The 17811-nt window shown below is 39.7% G+C and overlaps 1 protein-coding gene across 8 annotated transcripts in view; it reads left to right on the plus strand.

Moving 5' to 3' along the window:
- BBS9 (Bardet-Biedl syndrome 9) overlaps positions 1-17811 on the plus strand; it is a 481831-nt gene that overhangs the window by 394070 nt on the left and 69950 nt on the right. For all 8 annotated transcript variants that reach the window (XM_081244834.1, XM_081244836.1, XM_081244841.1 and 5 more), the window contains one exon: positions 6874-7096. In XM_081244834.1, the coding sequence (XP_081100960.1) occupies positions 6874-7096 (223 nt within the window). The remainder of the gene's footprint in view (positions 1-6873; positions 7097-17811) is intronic.

Consider the following 17811-nt stretch of genomic DNA (forward strand, 5'->3'; position numbering starts at 1 on the left):
CTCAGGGGAAAAAGCAGCCACGAATTCAGGACTCCCTTTCCTGGGCTTCCCTTGTCCCCTGGATCTTGACCTGGTAAATACTATCTTGTTAGCTTTCCTATACCTTCAAAGAAGTGATTTTTGCATATGTTTTTTCTAGTTATTCTCAGTGGGATAATTGGTCCAAATGATCTAATCTGCCATCACCAGAAGCATATTGGTGATAATTGCAATAAAGCAATTATTGCAATTATTGCAATAAAAGCAATTATTTTCCAGTCTTAATATTTTTGTAAGTTGTTTCTGAATAGTGCATGTGACTGGAAGCTTTTGCCTGAAGCAGACTTTAATGCTTAGTCAAAATGATTGGCTAGGGACTTCCCTGGTGGTGCAGTGGTTAAGAATCCGCCTGCCAGTGCAGGGGACACACGTTTGAGCCCTGATCCGGGAAGATCCCACGTGCCATGGAGCAACTAAGCCCATGCGCCACAACTACTGAGCCTGTACTCTAGAGCCCACGAGCCATAACTACTGAAGCCCGTGCGCCTAGAGCCCATGCTCCGCAACAAAGAGAAGCCACTGCAATGAGAAGCCCGTGCACTGCAATGAAGAGTAGCCCCCGCTCGCCACAACTAGAGAAAGCCCGTGCGCAGCAACGAAGACCCAATGCAGCCAAAAATAAATAAATTTAGTTTTTAAAAAATGATTGGCTATGTGGGACATCATTAATGTTTTGCTTTGTTTTAAAATTGAATACGGCTATCCAGGATCAGGTTTCATGATAATTCAGGTAATCTACTTGTGTTCCTTCCTCTGTCTAAATCTTTGGGGTCAGAATGGGAGTATAGGTCAAATGCAAATTTCTTAGCAAAACATAACTTAAAAAAAAGTATCAGAGTAGGTTGATTGGAAGCATCCTTGTGTTTTCTGCTTGTACTGCTGCTAAACTCCATGAAGATTGCTTAGCTTCTGTTTCTCAAAAAGGTTTTAGATTTTTATCCAATAGGAAGCAACGTGCTTTATTTTTCACAATGCTGTGTTGATAAGGCTGGCACCCTGTTCTACTTTTGGTTAAAATCTGAATGAGATTTTTACAGCTTTTGAATCATGACAATACTGAAGTCCAGTAAATCACTTCAGTTTAAGATTAAAAGATGATGATATTGGGGAGTGCTTCATTTTATTAGTGATGGGTTGAAAAAGTTTAAGCTGATTTTTTTCAATGTTGTATTTTATAAAAACCACTGAACATAATTTTAAACTCATTAAGATGCCACGTAGGCCATACAGCTTGGTTTCTTTTCTTTTTTTTTTTTTTTTTTGCGGTATGTGTGCCTCTCACTGTTGTGGCCTCTCCCATTGTGGAGCACAGGCTCCGGGCGCGCAGGCCCATAGGCCATGGCTCGTGGGCCCAGCCGCTCCGCGGCACGTGGGATCCTCCCGGACCGGGGCATGAACCTGCGTCCCCTGCATTGACAGGCGGACTCTCAACCACTGCGCCACCAGGGAAGCCCAGCTTGGTTTCATTTTTAAATTTTATTTTATTTTGTTTCAGGTTCAAAGAGTTATTTTACTCTTCAAAGGTAAATAGCTCAACATTTCAAGCCCTCCTTTGAATGAAGGAAGATTCACTGAATAAAATCTATTCTTTAGAAATAATCTGAACCTAGATAAATCCTGAAAAATTCTTATATCTTCCAAAATATTTAATTTACAACTAAAGAACTAAGTTTTATTTGTACCTAAGTTTACAATGACCCTTCATTTGATTATTTTTCCTTATCTTGGCTAATTATAATATGATACAATACAAAGTAATAGTAATCATAAGATCAATCATAAATACCAAAGACTTTTCATTGTGAATCCTTTACATCTATTCAAGAGGAAATTTATTTCTCTTTAATACAACTTTTTTTTCAAGTAAATGAATACGATGTACAGGTCATTTTACCTTCAAATGTATAATGTAAGACAGGCCATTTCTGAGAGTCTTCTCTTCTCAACTGAAACCTGGGATGTGGGTACACAATCTCCATTTGTTCCTTTACACAGATTTCTTTTTTTTTTTTTTTAACCTTTCCTCTCTCCCTTAGAGTTAACTGTGTGCACATTTGGTAACAAATGCTACCATGGCATTGTGTGGTTTTTCCCTATATAGTTGCGGATGTGGTAGTGTTTCTGTTATAAACATAAGTTTGCAGAAGTTTATAATTTGTTTGAATAAAAGTTTAAAGATATTACTCTTCACATTGGATTCCAATTGTGTATTTGTATTTTCTGGTTTAAAAAAAAGTAGGATTGAATATACGTGCTTATGCCATAGTATCTTCTGCTTAAGATTTGGGTGCCTTACCATTCATGTAAAATTGGCATGGCAAACAGTGTTATTCCTGTTTTATGGAGACCTTAGATATACCCTACAGAGATTAAGTGATTTATCTAAGGTCATACAGGGAAGAGCTGTTGAGGTGAATGAGGTTAAGTCAAAATCCAGAAGCCTTGGGGCAGTTATCTTCAACTCGGCTGTTTTAATTTGCAGGTGGCATGAGAATACTGTTTTAGTTTATTTTTTTCTTTGGTTATTTTGATTGATACCCTAGGAAATTAACTTGACAAACTTGGTCAAACTTTCTGCATCTTACCGTTTCTGAAAAGCCACTTGCTTATACTGGTTTTTAGGCACAATGACCAGTGGAGACTAGCAGGGCAAGTAGAGCAGGGAAGTCAGAAACTCAGCCATGTCTGTACGGTCTCTGGATAGCAAAAAGTGTAGCTCAGTTGACTTCAGACTTCAGGCAGTAGGAGGAACAGGCTAGCAGAGGCTAAGGCCTTGAATTTAAAAAGCTTCCTCATAGAAATGGGGCATCACACTGGTACAGAGAGGCATCTGGGACCAGCATGGCATATAGGACCCTCCAACAGGCAGGTGAAACATGAAAAGCCATGTTGGGAAATGCACGCAGCAGGCAACTTGGCACTGAAGTCAGGCAGCAGGGCTACGGCCTTAGGTCTGGTTCCTTGGAAGGGATTTGGCAGGAGCAAAGCAGCCCAGTCCTTTAAGGAGTGACCCTTTAAGCAGGCTCCCAATGTAGGGGCTCAGGTAGAAGGACTAAGACAAAAAGTTAAGTTACCACATGGGGTAGAGCCTAGACCTTGGGAACAAAGCAGAACCTCAGTTGTCAATACTAGACTAGATATAGTAAGCACAAAAAAGCCCAGTAAATAAATTAATTTCTAGTACTGACAAGGGCCATGAAGAAGATAAAACAGAGTAACATGTACATTTAAATTTATTTATGGATTTAGTCACACATTTATAGCTGTAACTTCACACCTACTGTCGTTTTCTAAAAGCCATATGTGGGTTGACTGGGACTTTAAGAGTTAGGCTATGGATTTGAGAACTAAAATCATACCAACTATCACCAAAGAGCACTTGCTTAGTAGTTTCTTCCCTTTCAGATGTTTTTTTTAGCACCATTTTACCAAAATTAAGATTTTCTTTCACTCTTGCAATTAGGAGAGGCAATTGATGTTCAAGTGATAAACATCAATTGATGTTCAACTATTAGTACAATTGGTGTTCAACTTTAAAGGATAAAGGTCAGGTATGTGCATATGGGGTGTGTGTGTGTGTGTGTGTGTGTGTGTGTTTAGACATTAAAACTGAATATTGGACTTACCAATTTAAGGGCTGTAAATAAAGGTAATGGATTCAAACACCAAAAAGGTGGTTAAAATAGCTTATCTTTAATGTACTTCTCATACTTGAGATTCTAGATTCCCACATAGTTTTGTTTTACATTTTATCAGGTAAGAATGCTACATGGTTGATCAGTGGATTATCACATTGCATTTTTAAGGCTCTTCTTTTGTCTCATAAACATTCCTTTTTATTATCATATTCGAGTTTATGTAGCAATTCAGGCCCTCCAGATAATAACCCTGTATTTCAGTAACAATATTTTTGAAGTATTGGCATCATGCCTCATTATATTAAAGAAATATCCATGCCAAATACCTAAACATGACATGGTTTTTGACTTGATCTGCAAGTTGGCAGTAGAAAAGGAAATTCTGTAGTACCTCTATATTAACTAAATGCCATATCTACTTAAATTATCTAATATGTTACTGTAACCTACTTATGAAAACAGTAGTTTGCTTAGATGAATAGTCTATAAAGTAGTAGGAACTGTTTTAATGCTGAAATAACCACAGAGCACACAAATGCCAAATTATATACAAAGGATTTTTCCTTCTTATACTCCAGAGGTCGTCATCAACGGCTTCAAAAACAACTTGAAAATATGTCCTCTCCAATGACATTTGGGTTACTATTTTGTCTTAATTTACCTCTTCCCATTATTATTGAAATACAATTCAATTTTAAATATTTGTCTAGTTTAGGTTTTGATATTTGTATAGAGACGTCTTTGTAGTAACCAGAGGTTTATTATTCTTCAGTGGTTTGGGATAGGAAGCTGTTTTTATAGCCTTTGACATCTCACTTAAAAATAATTAATTTGTTTCCTAATTTGCCATCTATAATGGGTCAATAGAGTAAAAAATCCTGATGTTGGCAATCAGCGGGAAGTTCTCTAGTGGATATATACAGAGCCTGCACTTTGGTCTAAAGAACCAGCTGCTTAAGCCTACAAGGAAGATGTGTGGTGAGTGTGGAAAAGGCCTGAGGCTTAATCATCTGTTCGCTCGTTGTGAATCAGGAGTGTGGTGCAGCTGCCAAGAGAGCAGAGGCAACCAGAGGCCAGGCTGGCAGTGAGAGCTCCCAGTAAACGGGGGGCGGCTCTTTCCACCCTGCACTCCCATCCCCAGCCTGGTGTCTTGGGGTCAGTTTGGGGTTCTCTAGTTAGCTGTATAAATGTTTAAGTGTTTAAAATTGGAGCTCATTCAAAGACAAGTGGTCAGGATGGAGAGAAAACTTGAAACCATGTTTATATAAGGAAGAGCTGGAGGAACTGAGGATGTTTATTCTGGAGGAGAGGGTACAGAATTGCTGTCTTCACAGATATAAAGGGCTGTCATGTAGAAGAGAGGTTAGATTTATTCTGCATGGCTCTGGAGGATAGATAAGGGCCAACGGGGCAGATTTTGGCTCAGTTTAGGAATAGCTTTCTGCTGGTTACACATGTCCCTGAAAGGAATGAACTGCCCCCAAAAGTAGTAATTTTGGATCTTGGGGACAACCATACCTAGGCAGATGGTTGCTACTGTATTCCAGGGAACGTCCCATGAGACTGAACTAAAGATCTCCAAAGTCCTCCCAATGCTAAGATCCTAGTTCAGCATCTCTCCATCCAGCAAACACATTTCTTGACCAAGCACAGTGCTAGGGGTGCGGAGACCTCCAGCACTGGAGAAACCAGGCATGCAGACAGTGGCCACTGCACAGGGTGAGGAGTACAGTGATGGACCTGGGTGTGTGAGGTCTCAGAGTCCTGGAGAGGGCCCATGAATGCGATGCTTGGATGGCAGTGCCTGAGCTGAGTCATAAGTAGTAGTTGGCCAGGTAACAAGTGGAGATAGGGCATTGCAGCAGGAGGGCCGAGCATGTGTAGAGGCCAGGGTGAGAGTGTGGGTGCAGATGGACAGGCAGAGAATAAAACAGAGCAGGAGCTGGAGCAGAAAGTGCTTTATACGCTAAACTGAGCCTTTGACTTTAGGAGTTGAAGTTTAGGAATAATGTAATCCAATTTGCATATTTGAAAGGTGGCTCAACTGATAAGGTTGAGGATAGAGTGGTACCAAGAGTGAAGTCACCCAGGGGCTCCTCTCTGAGTCTCAAGTTTCTCACCCCTTATGTGAGGGGCTTGGACTATTCTGCAGTATTCTATGAGGATAGTCATTCAGTGTCATCCTTTATAACTTCACTTTCATTGTCAAGCCTGTGGTGTTCTAGGTCTCACCAGCCTCTGGGTACAAATGCAGTCACATTGGCAATAATACCCAGATTTCATTCACACTTCTCTATTTTGCTGCTTAAGACCTCCAGACCCCCGAAACTCATATCCAGTTATCTCTGGGGGCCCCTGGGGATGTCTGATGGGAGAGCATAAGCAGACCCCTCCCGCTTCTCATTCTGTTGTTATCTGAACCCACCTGAGGGTGGTGCTTCCTCAATCCTCTGTGATGACACTGCGGTCCCTGCCCACCATAGATATCTCTAGAATTACAGCTTGCAGGGTGCTAAGGTAACACTGCACTCCTCATGGTCTTCACTGTAGCCCAGCCACACTGTTCCCAGCAAATGGGGTAAACGGCTCACTTCCTCACTTCTTGTCACTCTTGGTCACCTGGGCACGGGAGTGGGACTGGATAGGCTTGTGTCCCCCAAAATCCCTCTTGACAAATCTCCTCTGGTTTTGGCCTACAAACCCAAGGCTGTGGAACCAATAGCTGAGAGAGACATCAGGGTTTTCTCTCCATTCCAGTTTCCCCCAGTCTCTCCTTGTCCTGGCTGGTTCTCCTTCAGCAGCAAAATGAACTATAATCCTAGGGCTTCACTCTCTGGATCATCAAACATACGTACACCTGAGATGATGATGATTATCATGCCTGGCACAGGGCTAAAAGCTTCTCATATACCATCTCATTTAATCACCCCAACCCTTGGAGATACATATTATTATCCTCGTTTGTAGGTGAGGATGAGGCTAAGAGGAATTAAGTAATGTGCTCAAAGTCAAACAATTGACAGAGCTAGAATTTAAAACCAGACTGGTCTGGAATATTCCAGACACCAAGCTCTTAACAAGTCCCCAGCACTGGGACATAAAAACACTCATAATCTAATAACTTGATTAACAGTAGAGTGCTTACTTTGCTCATTTGTCATCTATGCATAAATTTCAAATTGGCTTTTGCATCCAGGGCTGGGAAGAAACGGTGGATGCTGCTATTTCCCACCTTTTGAAGACCTGCCTATCGAAGAGTTCCAAGGAGCAGGCTTTGAACCTCAGCAGCCAGTTGAGCATACCCAAAGACACAAGCCGATTGAAGAAACATATCACCTTGCTGTGCGATCGATTAGCCAAAGGTGGACGTCTCTGCCTAAGTACTGACGCAGCGGTTCCGCAGACCATGGTCATGCCAGGTAAGAGCTCCATTCATGCTCCCAAAACACAACTGTACTTCGGCCAAATTAAAGGAATGTGCCTGTGGTTGTACTTGGGGTTTACATTTCATATTAAAGTGATGATAGCCAAGAAAATTGCTTTCACGTTTCCCCTCAGATATCCCAGGGTAACCACTTGGATAAATATTCTTGGGGTATTTGCTTGCTAGACATTTCTAGAATGGTATGTCTTTTTTCTTCCCTCTACTTTTAAATATATGATCCATTTTGTTTTGCTTCTAACCAATAAAAAGTGGATTCGAGAATAAAACTATTTTTAAGGAAAATTTTACTAAATGTGATCTCACGATACCATATTTCACAAATGTAAATAGGATAATACAAGCAGCTAATATAGTCCAGATGAGTCCCATCCCTTCTGCTGTTTTCCTGGTTGTGGTCACCAGAATAAGGGGGAAGAGACAAAGAGAGACTGGAGATCAGGAGACATGAGCAGGCTTCAAGGCTGAGGCCTCTGTGTGTCAGGGGGAGAGAGATCCAGGTTGCCCAGACCTGGGCAGTTAGTGATGACCATGGGCATCCAAGTCAGCCCTTCCCACAGTCAGAGGGGCTGAGCCGTCAATAGCGCTGCATTCGGTCCTTTAGAGGCCGCAGCTCCCAAGTCCCGCTTAGCTCTACTTAGTGTCTCTCTTTATGGCAGCAGCAAGGAGCATAAGTAAATGAATTTATTAAATGCAGCAGCGGTAGCATCTATTTCCTCCTAAAGCAAGGACCATAGTATGGGAAAGTGGTGTGGAGTTTTTCATCTTCCTCCTTACATGCGTTTCGCACACTTACTGCCCGCCCCCCCATGCTGATGTTACCGCTCAAATGACCTGGATATGTTTCTTAACTTTCCAGAGTCTAGTTTCTCCTTTCAGAGTGGGTATAATAATGCCTTCCTTGTTCCCAGGGCATTACATGTTTGTAAAGCACCTAGCACAATTCTTGGAACAGAGATACACTCAAAAAATTCAAACTATAATTATTACCATTGTACGGATGTATGCATAATTCACCTTATAAATTTGGGGTGGAGGGAACGGCTGGCTTGGGACCATGGGATTCTGTATTCTATGGTTTGAAAATTTTTTTGCCTTAATCATACACAGGCAGAACCTAACTTTCATTCCAAAATAATATTTCTAATATGGCATCTCAGAATAGAATTGCCTTCCTACTTAGAAACAGTTCTAATAGTTTGTCTTAATTTAGGTCTTCTTCATGTTGCCCTTGTTAACGTCCTCCTAACTGGTTCTTGGGCCTCGATTCATCCATCTCTGTCCACTGTTAGGATGATTTTCCTAAGAAATAAATATGTAGGCTTAATGAGACAGTAAATGAAAAATATTCACTATAATCAGCAATCAGTATATGTCTCTCCCTCCTTTCTTGCCAATTGGAGAAACAAAGGAGGCTTGAGGGAGAAGTCCAAATACATAAAAGGGAAAGCTTAAAAAGAGATGGACTGACCCCCTGATTGGCTGGTGTGTTTGTCAGTGCAGGCCTCGGTAGCCCTGCCTTGTCTTCCCCATGTCCTTGTTGGAGCCTCTTTGGGAACAGCCACTAGGAGTCTGGTGGCATTGCTGTGAGCAAACACCTGGACACCTGGAGAGAAACGATGCTTCTTTAGTCATATTTATTGATTATAGAACTTTAGACATTTGTTTAAATAACTAGATTTGGAAGCAACTTCAGGGCTGTGTCCTTAGAAACCCTGGATGTAAAATTTCTGAATGTTTGGAAGGAAGAGGCAGAGGAAAGGAGGAAGAGAAGGAAGGGAGGGAAAAATGAGGGAAGGTGGAAAGTGTGTTTGTTCACAAACCAGGAATCTGGAAACCAGGTGTGTGCCTGTCACGCTAGTCTAGCCGAGTTCATCCCGTTGGAGAGATTGAGGCTGTGCGTATTTGTCGCGGTCATAATTGCTTGCTTTTACTTAATGATGACCCACTTTTTGACTTTAGTTGAGTGACTCTCCCTCCCACCTGCCATATCCAATCATGATAGCGAGTTCTTAAATTTGTTAAATCAGTGCTCTTCATCATTACCATGCTCCATTATTGCCTATAATACCTTTCCTCCATAGAGCTCAAATTTTTCACATACTTATTTCTGTACTTAACACGTTTTTGAGGTAGAAGAAACATGTAGAATTATTGCTGTTTTACAAATAGAAATGGAGTTAAGGAAAGCTAAATATCTTTCCCAGAGTTACATGGTTACTGGAAGGGTTAGGTCTAGAATCCAAATCTTGTAGCCCACTGTGCTTCCCTCTAGACCACACAGACCACACGGTACAAATATATTTCTAGCCAGAGCCTCCTCCTGTGTGAGCTATTCTTGATCTGGCCTTGTTTTCACTTAAATTGGCCTAGGATTGTGGGAGAAAAAGGGCAGAAATTTCACAGTCTCTTTTCTTTGCTATGAGGAATATAATAAGGATTTACCCCGTATTTGCTTTGTGCTTAATTTTTATTATCTCAGTAGGTGACATGGTACCATTATTACAGAGATTATTTCTGAGTTATTTCTGCTTCAAACCAGTAGTTGTGAAATTTATGATGTTTAGCTATAGTCGTTGTTTCAGAATATGTGAAGGTAAAGTAGCGTATTAGAAAGGAGTAGATTAGAACACATAAGCATACAAGCATTTTTCACAGACATGATCTTCTTTTAATAGCTGGGCAGGAACTCAGAAATCATCTGGTTTACTTCCCTCTCTTAACAGCTGAGGTCATGAAGGCGCTAGGAAGATGAAGGGACTTAGTGGTTGATATTAAAAGGCAGGGATGTGTGTAATTTTACCTCTATTAAATTGCAGATGAATCTCAGAATAAAAAACTCTTGGTCTTCTCTAGCCTCATGACTTTATGAACCCAGCACCTTGGATGTGCCCTTTCTTTGCTCCAGTAAAGGCCATGATGACAACATCCTCCCTGGCGTCCAGAATTTGAAAATCTTTCCCACTGGGAATTACCTTATGGACTTCTTTGCCTCACATTTCTCCTGCTTGCCTTTATCAACCTTCAGCTTCTCTATCAGGATTTAGCCTAATCTTTATTGGGTATTCTTTTTATTACAGAACCATCAAACTTGTATTTTTCTTATCTGTACCTCTGTATTCACATCTTTCAGCTGGGGAATATTGCATTTTCATTAAATGTCCTTTTTCTAATCTCAGTGGTATGTATTCTACCCTTAGAACAAGGGTTACAGAGGGCCACCAGGGTAGTGTTTTTAAAAAAATCTGAATGTGTATGCCTTTAGTTTCCTAGCTGGCTTTCTCATACCTGTTTGTTACTTGCTGCAACCCTGCAGGTGCTTGAGGCTGAGGTTTACCTTAGATTGCTATATTGATTAAAGTATGGAAGGTTCGAGACTAATTGGTATCAGAAAAAGACTACCTGAAACTGGAACCAACATTTCATTGTTTTCATTAGGAAAACAAAAGTTGTGTTTGAAAAAGAGTAAAATTAAAATCAACAGTAAGTTTATCATGTATTTGCCAAAATTTATGTTATGCCTGCAATTTTGTGCCAATTCTTAGAGACAGCAATGAAGAAATTGCGTGAGGTTTTTGTTTTTGCTTTGTTTCTGGTATGATGACAGACACTCAAATTTGGCCTAACTAGCACCTTCATAAAGAAGGTAATTTTTAGGAAAAAATATTCCAAGGCATTATCCATTTTCCTAGGGATCTTTCTTTGATCTGCAAACCATTTTCTTCAGAAACATCTATCATGTCATCATTCTAGCCAATTTTCTTCTCTTCATTGTTAACTGGACCAATTGCCAGATTTTTTTTTTAACATCTTTATTGGAGTATAATTGCTCTACAATAGTTTGTTAGTTTCTGCTTTATAACAAAGTGAATCAGCCATACATACACATATATCCCCATATCTCCTCCCTCTTGCATCTCCCTCCCACCCTCCCTATCCCACCTCTCTAGGTGGTCGCAAAGCAAGGAGATGATCTCCCTGTGCTATGTGGCTGCTTCCCACTAGCTATCTGTTTTGCATTAGGTAGTGTATATACGTCCATGCCACTCTCTCACTTGGTCTCAGCTTACCCTTCCCCCTCCCCGTGTCCTCAAGTCCATTCTCTACATCTGCGTCTTTATTCCTGTCCTCAGTTGCCAGATTTTCTCCGGTTACTGTCCTTGCATGTGATACAAGCGGTTCTCTAATAACACTTTAACTGCATTGCATCTTGCATCATTTGTAAGGTTTGTAATTTCCCTCTGCAGCCCATTTATGCTGTATTTGCAACAGTTTCCAACAGTTGGTGAGAGATGAACCAATACAAAAAGTTGATAGCAGATGGGGATTCCTCTAGTGTTAAATGTGGAAAGATACTGGAGTAGAGACTAATTTTATAAGTGGCCAGTTAGTTTTTGAGTGAATATCTTTGTATTATGCTTTTGCTTTTTGATGATTACAATTGGGATAATTAGAGCATCTGTAAGTAGGAGAATCCCTCCCTCCCCCAAATTATGTATGTAAGAATTTAGAAGGTGCTAGCCTGAATTCTGATCTCATGTGCTAATGTGGCATTTCAAAGCAATGGAGAGTGGACAAGGTGAATTAGTTGAAAAATGTTTCTGGGAGCAGGCCAACCATTTGGAGAAAAAATAGTTAGATTCCCTAGCCCATTCTGTGTGCCACGATACATTTCAGATGGATAAGAGATATAAATGTAAAAAAAAAAAGAAACACAAAAACCTAGAATGAAATAGAGGTAGATACATAGGCATGGAGGTGCAGGGTAGGTCTTTCTAAGTAAGTCAGTAAAGGCAGAAAGCAAAAGACAGAGCTTCAGTGATACACGTCTCAAAATCTGGTCCAGAAGCATATAAACCGAGGTGTGTGTTAATGATAATTATCCTAAGTGCCACAGTTATAGGTGGTGTCTGAGTGTCCTTCTGCTATTTCTCTTCCATATAATGTGTACATTTTTGTACAAATAATGTATATAACTTTTGTAAAAAGAGACTGTGATAGAAAATGCCAACAATAAAATGACTATAGTTGTATCAGAAGTGGTGGTAAGGAAAAAACAAGGATTGGTGTCATAAATCAGGAAATTAATTGACTTTTATGTTATTCAAAGGGCAATGACCTGTGTTTATGGGGCTTGTTTGTATTTCAGTTCTGATAAACATACCCAAGTACTTTGCAGGACTTTGTGCAGCTAGTTTATGGATTCTGCCTCCTTCCTACCTCTGCCTCTCCTCTCCAAAAGTAGGCCAAATCATGCAAGTTATTGATCTCTGAGCACTTTTTTAACCTTTTCCCAAGTGGCTTCATAATTGCTAAATTGGGTGAACACTTTGCCTACAACCCCCTTGACTGCTCTGCAGCCTTTTTCAGCGAGACCATTTCCTTCTTAGAACGTTTTCATCCCTTGGCTTCTCTTTCACTGTTGGAAACTGTTCCTGGCCCCCTCAGGCTTGTCTTTTCCAGTCTGCTTTGTGCCTTCTTGTTCCTTTTTGTCTCTTGACTATTGGTGTTCCATCTTTATGCTCTCCTGGACGATCTGATCCAACTACCGCCTGAATTCCATGTGCTTCTAAATTTGTACCTTTCTGTCTGGCGTCTTCCACGTTTCACGTCTCCATTAGCACCCCACAGTCCTCTCCAATTCCACATGCCTGAATGAAACTCATCCCCTACGGTGTGCCTGATCTCAGTCGATGATATTACCCAATGCCCAGGCCAGCGTCCTCAGAAACAATCTTGAGTCTGTTTCCTTTCCTCTCCATGTTCAGTCAGTCACCAAAACCTGATGGTAGCACCTCCCAAATATATCTCTTTTCACTGTCCACATTGCCATTACATTACTAATGCTCTTATCTCCTATTCAGACTACTAAAATGACCTACCAATAGTCTTCTTGTATTAAAAATCCTCTTTTATTTTTAGTACTACCATCAAAAACAAACAACTTCTGAATGTTCATAGCAACATTATAATCAAAAAGTGGAAACAATCCAAATATTCCTCAAATGATGAATGGATAAATAAATATAGTATATCCATACAGTGGAATATTCTTTAGCAATAAAAAGAACTACAACATGGATGAACCTTGAAAACATTATGCAGAGTAAAAGAAGCCAGTCCAAAAGACCATATATTATATGATTCCATTCATATAAAATGTTTAGAATAGGCAAATTCATAGAGATAGAAAGTATATTAGTGGTTGCCTAGGCCTGGGGGTGAGGTGGGCATGAGGAAGTGCATAGTGATGGCTAATGGTATGGATTTTCCTTTCTTGTAGCTAAATTTATATACATCCATAATGAATTTATACTTTTCCATGAATATGAGCTTCTTTGGAAAAATAGGGATCTGGGTATGTTACTTTTCTGCTTGAAAATATTCAACAGGTGTTACCTACCACATTAAATCACAAGTTCTAAGCCTGAAATACAATGCTCCTTACTAAATAGACCCACATTATCCTTCTACCCTTATATTCTGTACTTTCTTCCTTAAAATCCTTTACTAATACTGAATTTCTCAGTATTTTCCAAATACACCATGCTTTGTAAGCTTCTATACTTTTAAATAGTTTCTTTGACTTAGAGAGTCAGTCTTTAGCTGGTGGTAAAGTTACCACTAATTTCTGAAGACCCAGAAGAAATGATATTCCACAAAGCATTCGTTGGCCTTCCTGGCACTACTGGTTCTTCTCTGTGCTTCCCTGGTCTCTGGTCATATGGCTCTTACAGTACTTATTGTAGGGTACCATTGTTTAATATTTTTATTTCATCCGTTACCACTGTATTAGTTTGCTAGGGCAAACTAATAACAAAATACCACAGGCTGGGTGGCCTAAACAACAGAAATTTATTTTCTCACAGTTTTGGAAGCTGGAAGTCCAAAATCAAGGTGCTCATAGGTTTGGTTTCTCCTGAGGTCTTTCTCCTTGGCTTGCAGATGGCCACCTTCTCTCTGTGTCCTCACGTGGCCTTTTTCTCTGTGCATGCACACTCCTGGTATGTCTTCCTCCTCTTAGAAGGACACTAGTACTTTTGGGTTGGGGCCTCACCCTCATGACCTCATTTAACCTTAATTACCTCTTTAAAAGCCCTATTTCCAAATACAGTCATATTGGGGATTAGGGTTTCAACCTGTGAATTTTGGGGAGGACATAAGTCAGTCCATAATACCTCCAGATAGAAAGTAAGTGCATGAAGACTCAATATATTGATATATTGTATTCTTTTTTGTGAACACAGCATCCTACTTATGCCTGGTATATATGTAGTTGATGCCCATCATATATTTGTTAAACTTCTTATTTTGAAGTAATTACAGACTCACAGGAAGATGCAAAAATACTACATAGAATCCCATGTACCCTTCATCCAGCTTTCCGTAATGGTGATATTTCATAGACTGTAGTATAGTATCAAAAATAGGAAACTGACATTGGTCTACCTTATATTTTAGAATGAATCAGTGGAGCTGTTTCGAAAGAGGCTAAGTCTTGAAGTAGGTGTGAATTTTAGACTTTTAGAAAGGATAGTGGCAGATATTATAGATAGAGTTGGTGATCTAAGCAAGGAGATATGGGTCTGTAAGTAAACCAGTTAAATTTCGTATTAGAAATTCAGTTTGGTAGATCAGTAAGCATCTTTTTTTTTTTTGCGGTACGTGGGCCTCTCACTGTTGTGGCCTCTCCCGTTGTGGAGCACAGGCTCCGGATGCTCCGGATGCACAGGCTCAGCGTCCATGGCTCATGGTCCTAGCCGCTCCGTGGTATGTGGGATCCTCCTGGACCGGGGCACAAACCCGTGTCCCCTGCATCGGCAGGCGGACTCTCAACCACTGTGCCACCAGGAAAGCCAGTAAGCATCTTTTGATATAGGAACTTGAAAAGCTGGATAAAAGAGATTGAGCATGATGCAAATGGTGGTGGAAGCTATTATAGATTCTTAAGCTATAAGTGATTTATGAAAAAACAGTGTTTTGTTCAATTTAAAAAATGGTTTAAAAAACAAAACAAAACAAAAATAACCCCCAGTGTTTTAGAAATACTAATCTGATGGTGGTATGCAGGATAGAGAGAAGTATGAAGAATAGGGAAGAATATAGATAGTTCATCAAGTTTTTTCGTTGCCATTGATGGAAATGATTAAGTTTATAATTTTGTTATGAATAATGTGCTTCATTTCAAATACAGTGAGCTTGAGATGATTAAGATGCATCCAAGAAAAGAGATATGTCAATAGCTGCATCTGAGGGATTTGAGTTGAAGGGAAAGATTAAAGCTTGAAAGTAGATTTTAGTATCCTCAGCTTAGAGGTCATCATTGCAACTTTGCAATTGGATGAACCCTCTGGTAGTGAAGGCAGAAGCTGGGGAACACTGGATTTGGGTCTTATCTGCAGAGCCAGACAAGAGGTGGATTCTACAGGGAGGAAGTGAATTTCAAGGAATTCCCAGAGAGGTTGTGTCAGTACTATAAAGGACAGAAGAAGGTCAAGGAAAGATCCTTCTGTAACTGGATGGAACAGTATAGGAAGGCAGATAGAAAAAGAAGTAAGTAGGCTATGATCAAGGTTTTTATTTCTTTTCTTTTTCTTCTCTTTAGAAAAGATATTGCGAGATGTTTGAAGGTCAGGGGGTGGTGGCAAGATGAGAGTGCTAAAATCCAACATTCGTGTTAAATGGGAAGGTTTGAGGAGGCAGAGGAATAATCTAGAATACAGGTAAACTGAAAAGAGTTAGTATTTGAGAAGAGAAAAAAATGAGAACCCAGATATAAATTGGAAGTGTAGGGAGATTTAAAGAAAAGAAAGTTTAATGAAGTCCAGCCACGTGAGCTTTGGAGAAATAGAGTTTTATAATAATCTGTGAACAAGAAGGGGTGAACGGTGAGGTGGTAAATTAAGGTTGATTTGCAGTAGCTGCTGTGGGAGGGGCAAGCTCAACCATTTAGCAATTGTGCAGCTACTTATTCTTCTGGAGCCATAGTTTCCTCACTTGAAATATTGAGGTAGCACCACCTTGTTTTGAAATAACACACTGTTTCAAAATTGTTTTGAAAATCAAACTATATTGTTATAAGTAAAGAAAGCATTCAGTTTTTAATAGGATGCTCGTAATTATCCATTGTAATAGGGAGTCCATACTGGGATGAATAAAGGTTAGTGGAAGAATATTTGAATCCAGGATTAGAGTTGTATTTGAGAGGAGAAGCAATTAGGAGTAACTATCCGGGAAGGCCTATCATCAAAGACCTAATAGAATAACATTCTCCCTGTGTGTACTTAGCAAATACTTGTTGCTAGACAAGCCGGCTGGTAACTAATTAGAATGTGATGACCAAAGCCCAGTTTCTTGGAAGTAGGGCTGTTAATACAGGAATAGAATACCAGGGGAGTTTGAGGAATTTCCTTCTCTACAGATGTTTAAACTAATACAGATAATCAACAGTCTAAAGACAATTTGGGAAAAACCCTGCCTGAAAGTAGGGGGGATGAATTAAATAACTTTTAAAGTGCATCACTATTTCTGTTTCTTTAGTCGTGTCATATGAACAAATATATAAAATGTACATTTTTACCCTCATCCAGCTGTAAATGTGAGGTGTCTTTTCTTTGGACTATTCTCATATGAAATATTATAATAGAAACCCTAACTCTGTGTAATTTTCAATATCCTTAAAAATTACATAGGTTGGCCAAAAGAAAGAGTATCTTTGTAACACTGGAGCATCCATGAGGAAGATATTTATCTCTGAGGCTTTGTATGATATCAAAAATAACTTTTCTCACATATTCGATTGACATTTGGGACTGTTTTATCTTGAAATGGGAGGATGACAAAATTTGTATGTATTCCAGCTGTATGTATTCCAGCCGCTGTTGGTTTGAAGGGATTTCTATAAATTCAATTTGTAAGATTTTTTTCTAGTTTTCTTCCCCTCAACTTCTACCCCTGCCCGAACTTCTGCTGTCTCAGTGGGTCTGCCTTCAATAGTAAGGTTTTACTGGTTCACCTCAAAATTGTAGTAAATACACATCCTGTTTTCTTCCCTTCAACTTTTACTCCCAATACCTGCTGTCTCTCTGAGGAATTCAATCTTCAACAATAAATTCTCTGCTTTCAGTGTAAGTTCAGGAATATTATTAAAGTTGTATTTATTGTTTTTCATTTTCCTTTAGATTTTAGGGTGCCTGGATAAAGTATTTCAAGGGCTTAAAAGCAACTCACCAACCAGTTACTTATGTGAGACAGTCATTAAAACTTATATCACTTTGTTTTCACTTAAAATATATGCATAATGAGAAAATCCACAGATAGATGGGGCAGGCCCAGTGACTTGGCCTACTCCTGTGGCTTAGTCATTTTTAATTTTGGTCAAACTACCTGGCCTAACCTCAGAATGGCATTCTGCTTCTGACACTGCACAGACCCCCACACGGGAAAGGTGATGTTCTTGCAGTTTGAACTGCTGAATGAAGTCAGATCTGAGCTGCCGGCCTTTAAAAAAAACTTTTCCTACTAAACTTCAAAAAAAATTTTTTTTGAGTGTGTTTATTCAAATAAATTGTTGGAATAATTAGCCCCTTCTGATTTATGTGTCATGTGGTTATTTCTTAAACAATTTAAAATTAAAATGAAAAACTAGTATAGTTGGTGGTTCTCAGAGCATATAATCTGATTCTGAAAAGT

Source organism: Mesoplodon bidens (genome assembly GCF_964165515.1).
Source record: "Mesoplodon bidens genome assembly, chromosome: 9".
In the NCBI taxonomy this organism is placed as follows: domain Eukaryota; kingdom Metazoa; phylum Chordata; class Mammalia; order Artiodactyla; family Ziphiidae; genus Mesoplodon; species Mesoplodon bidens.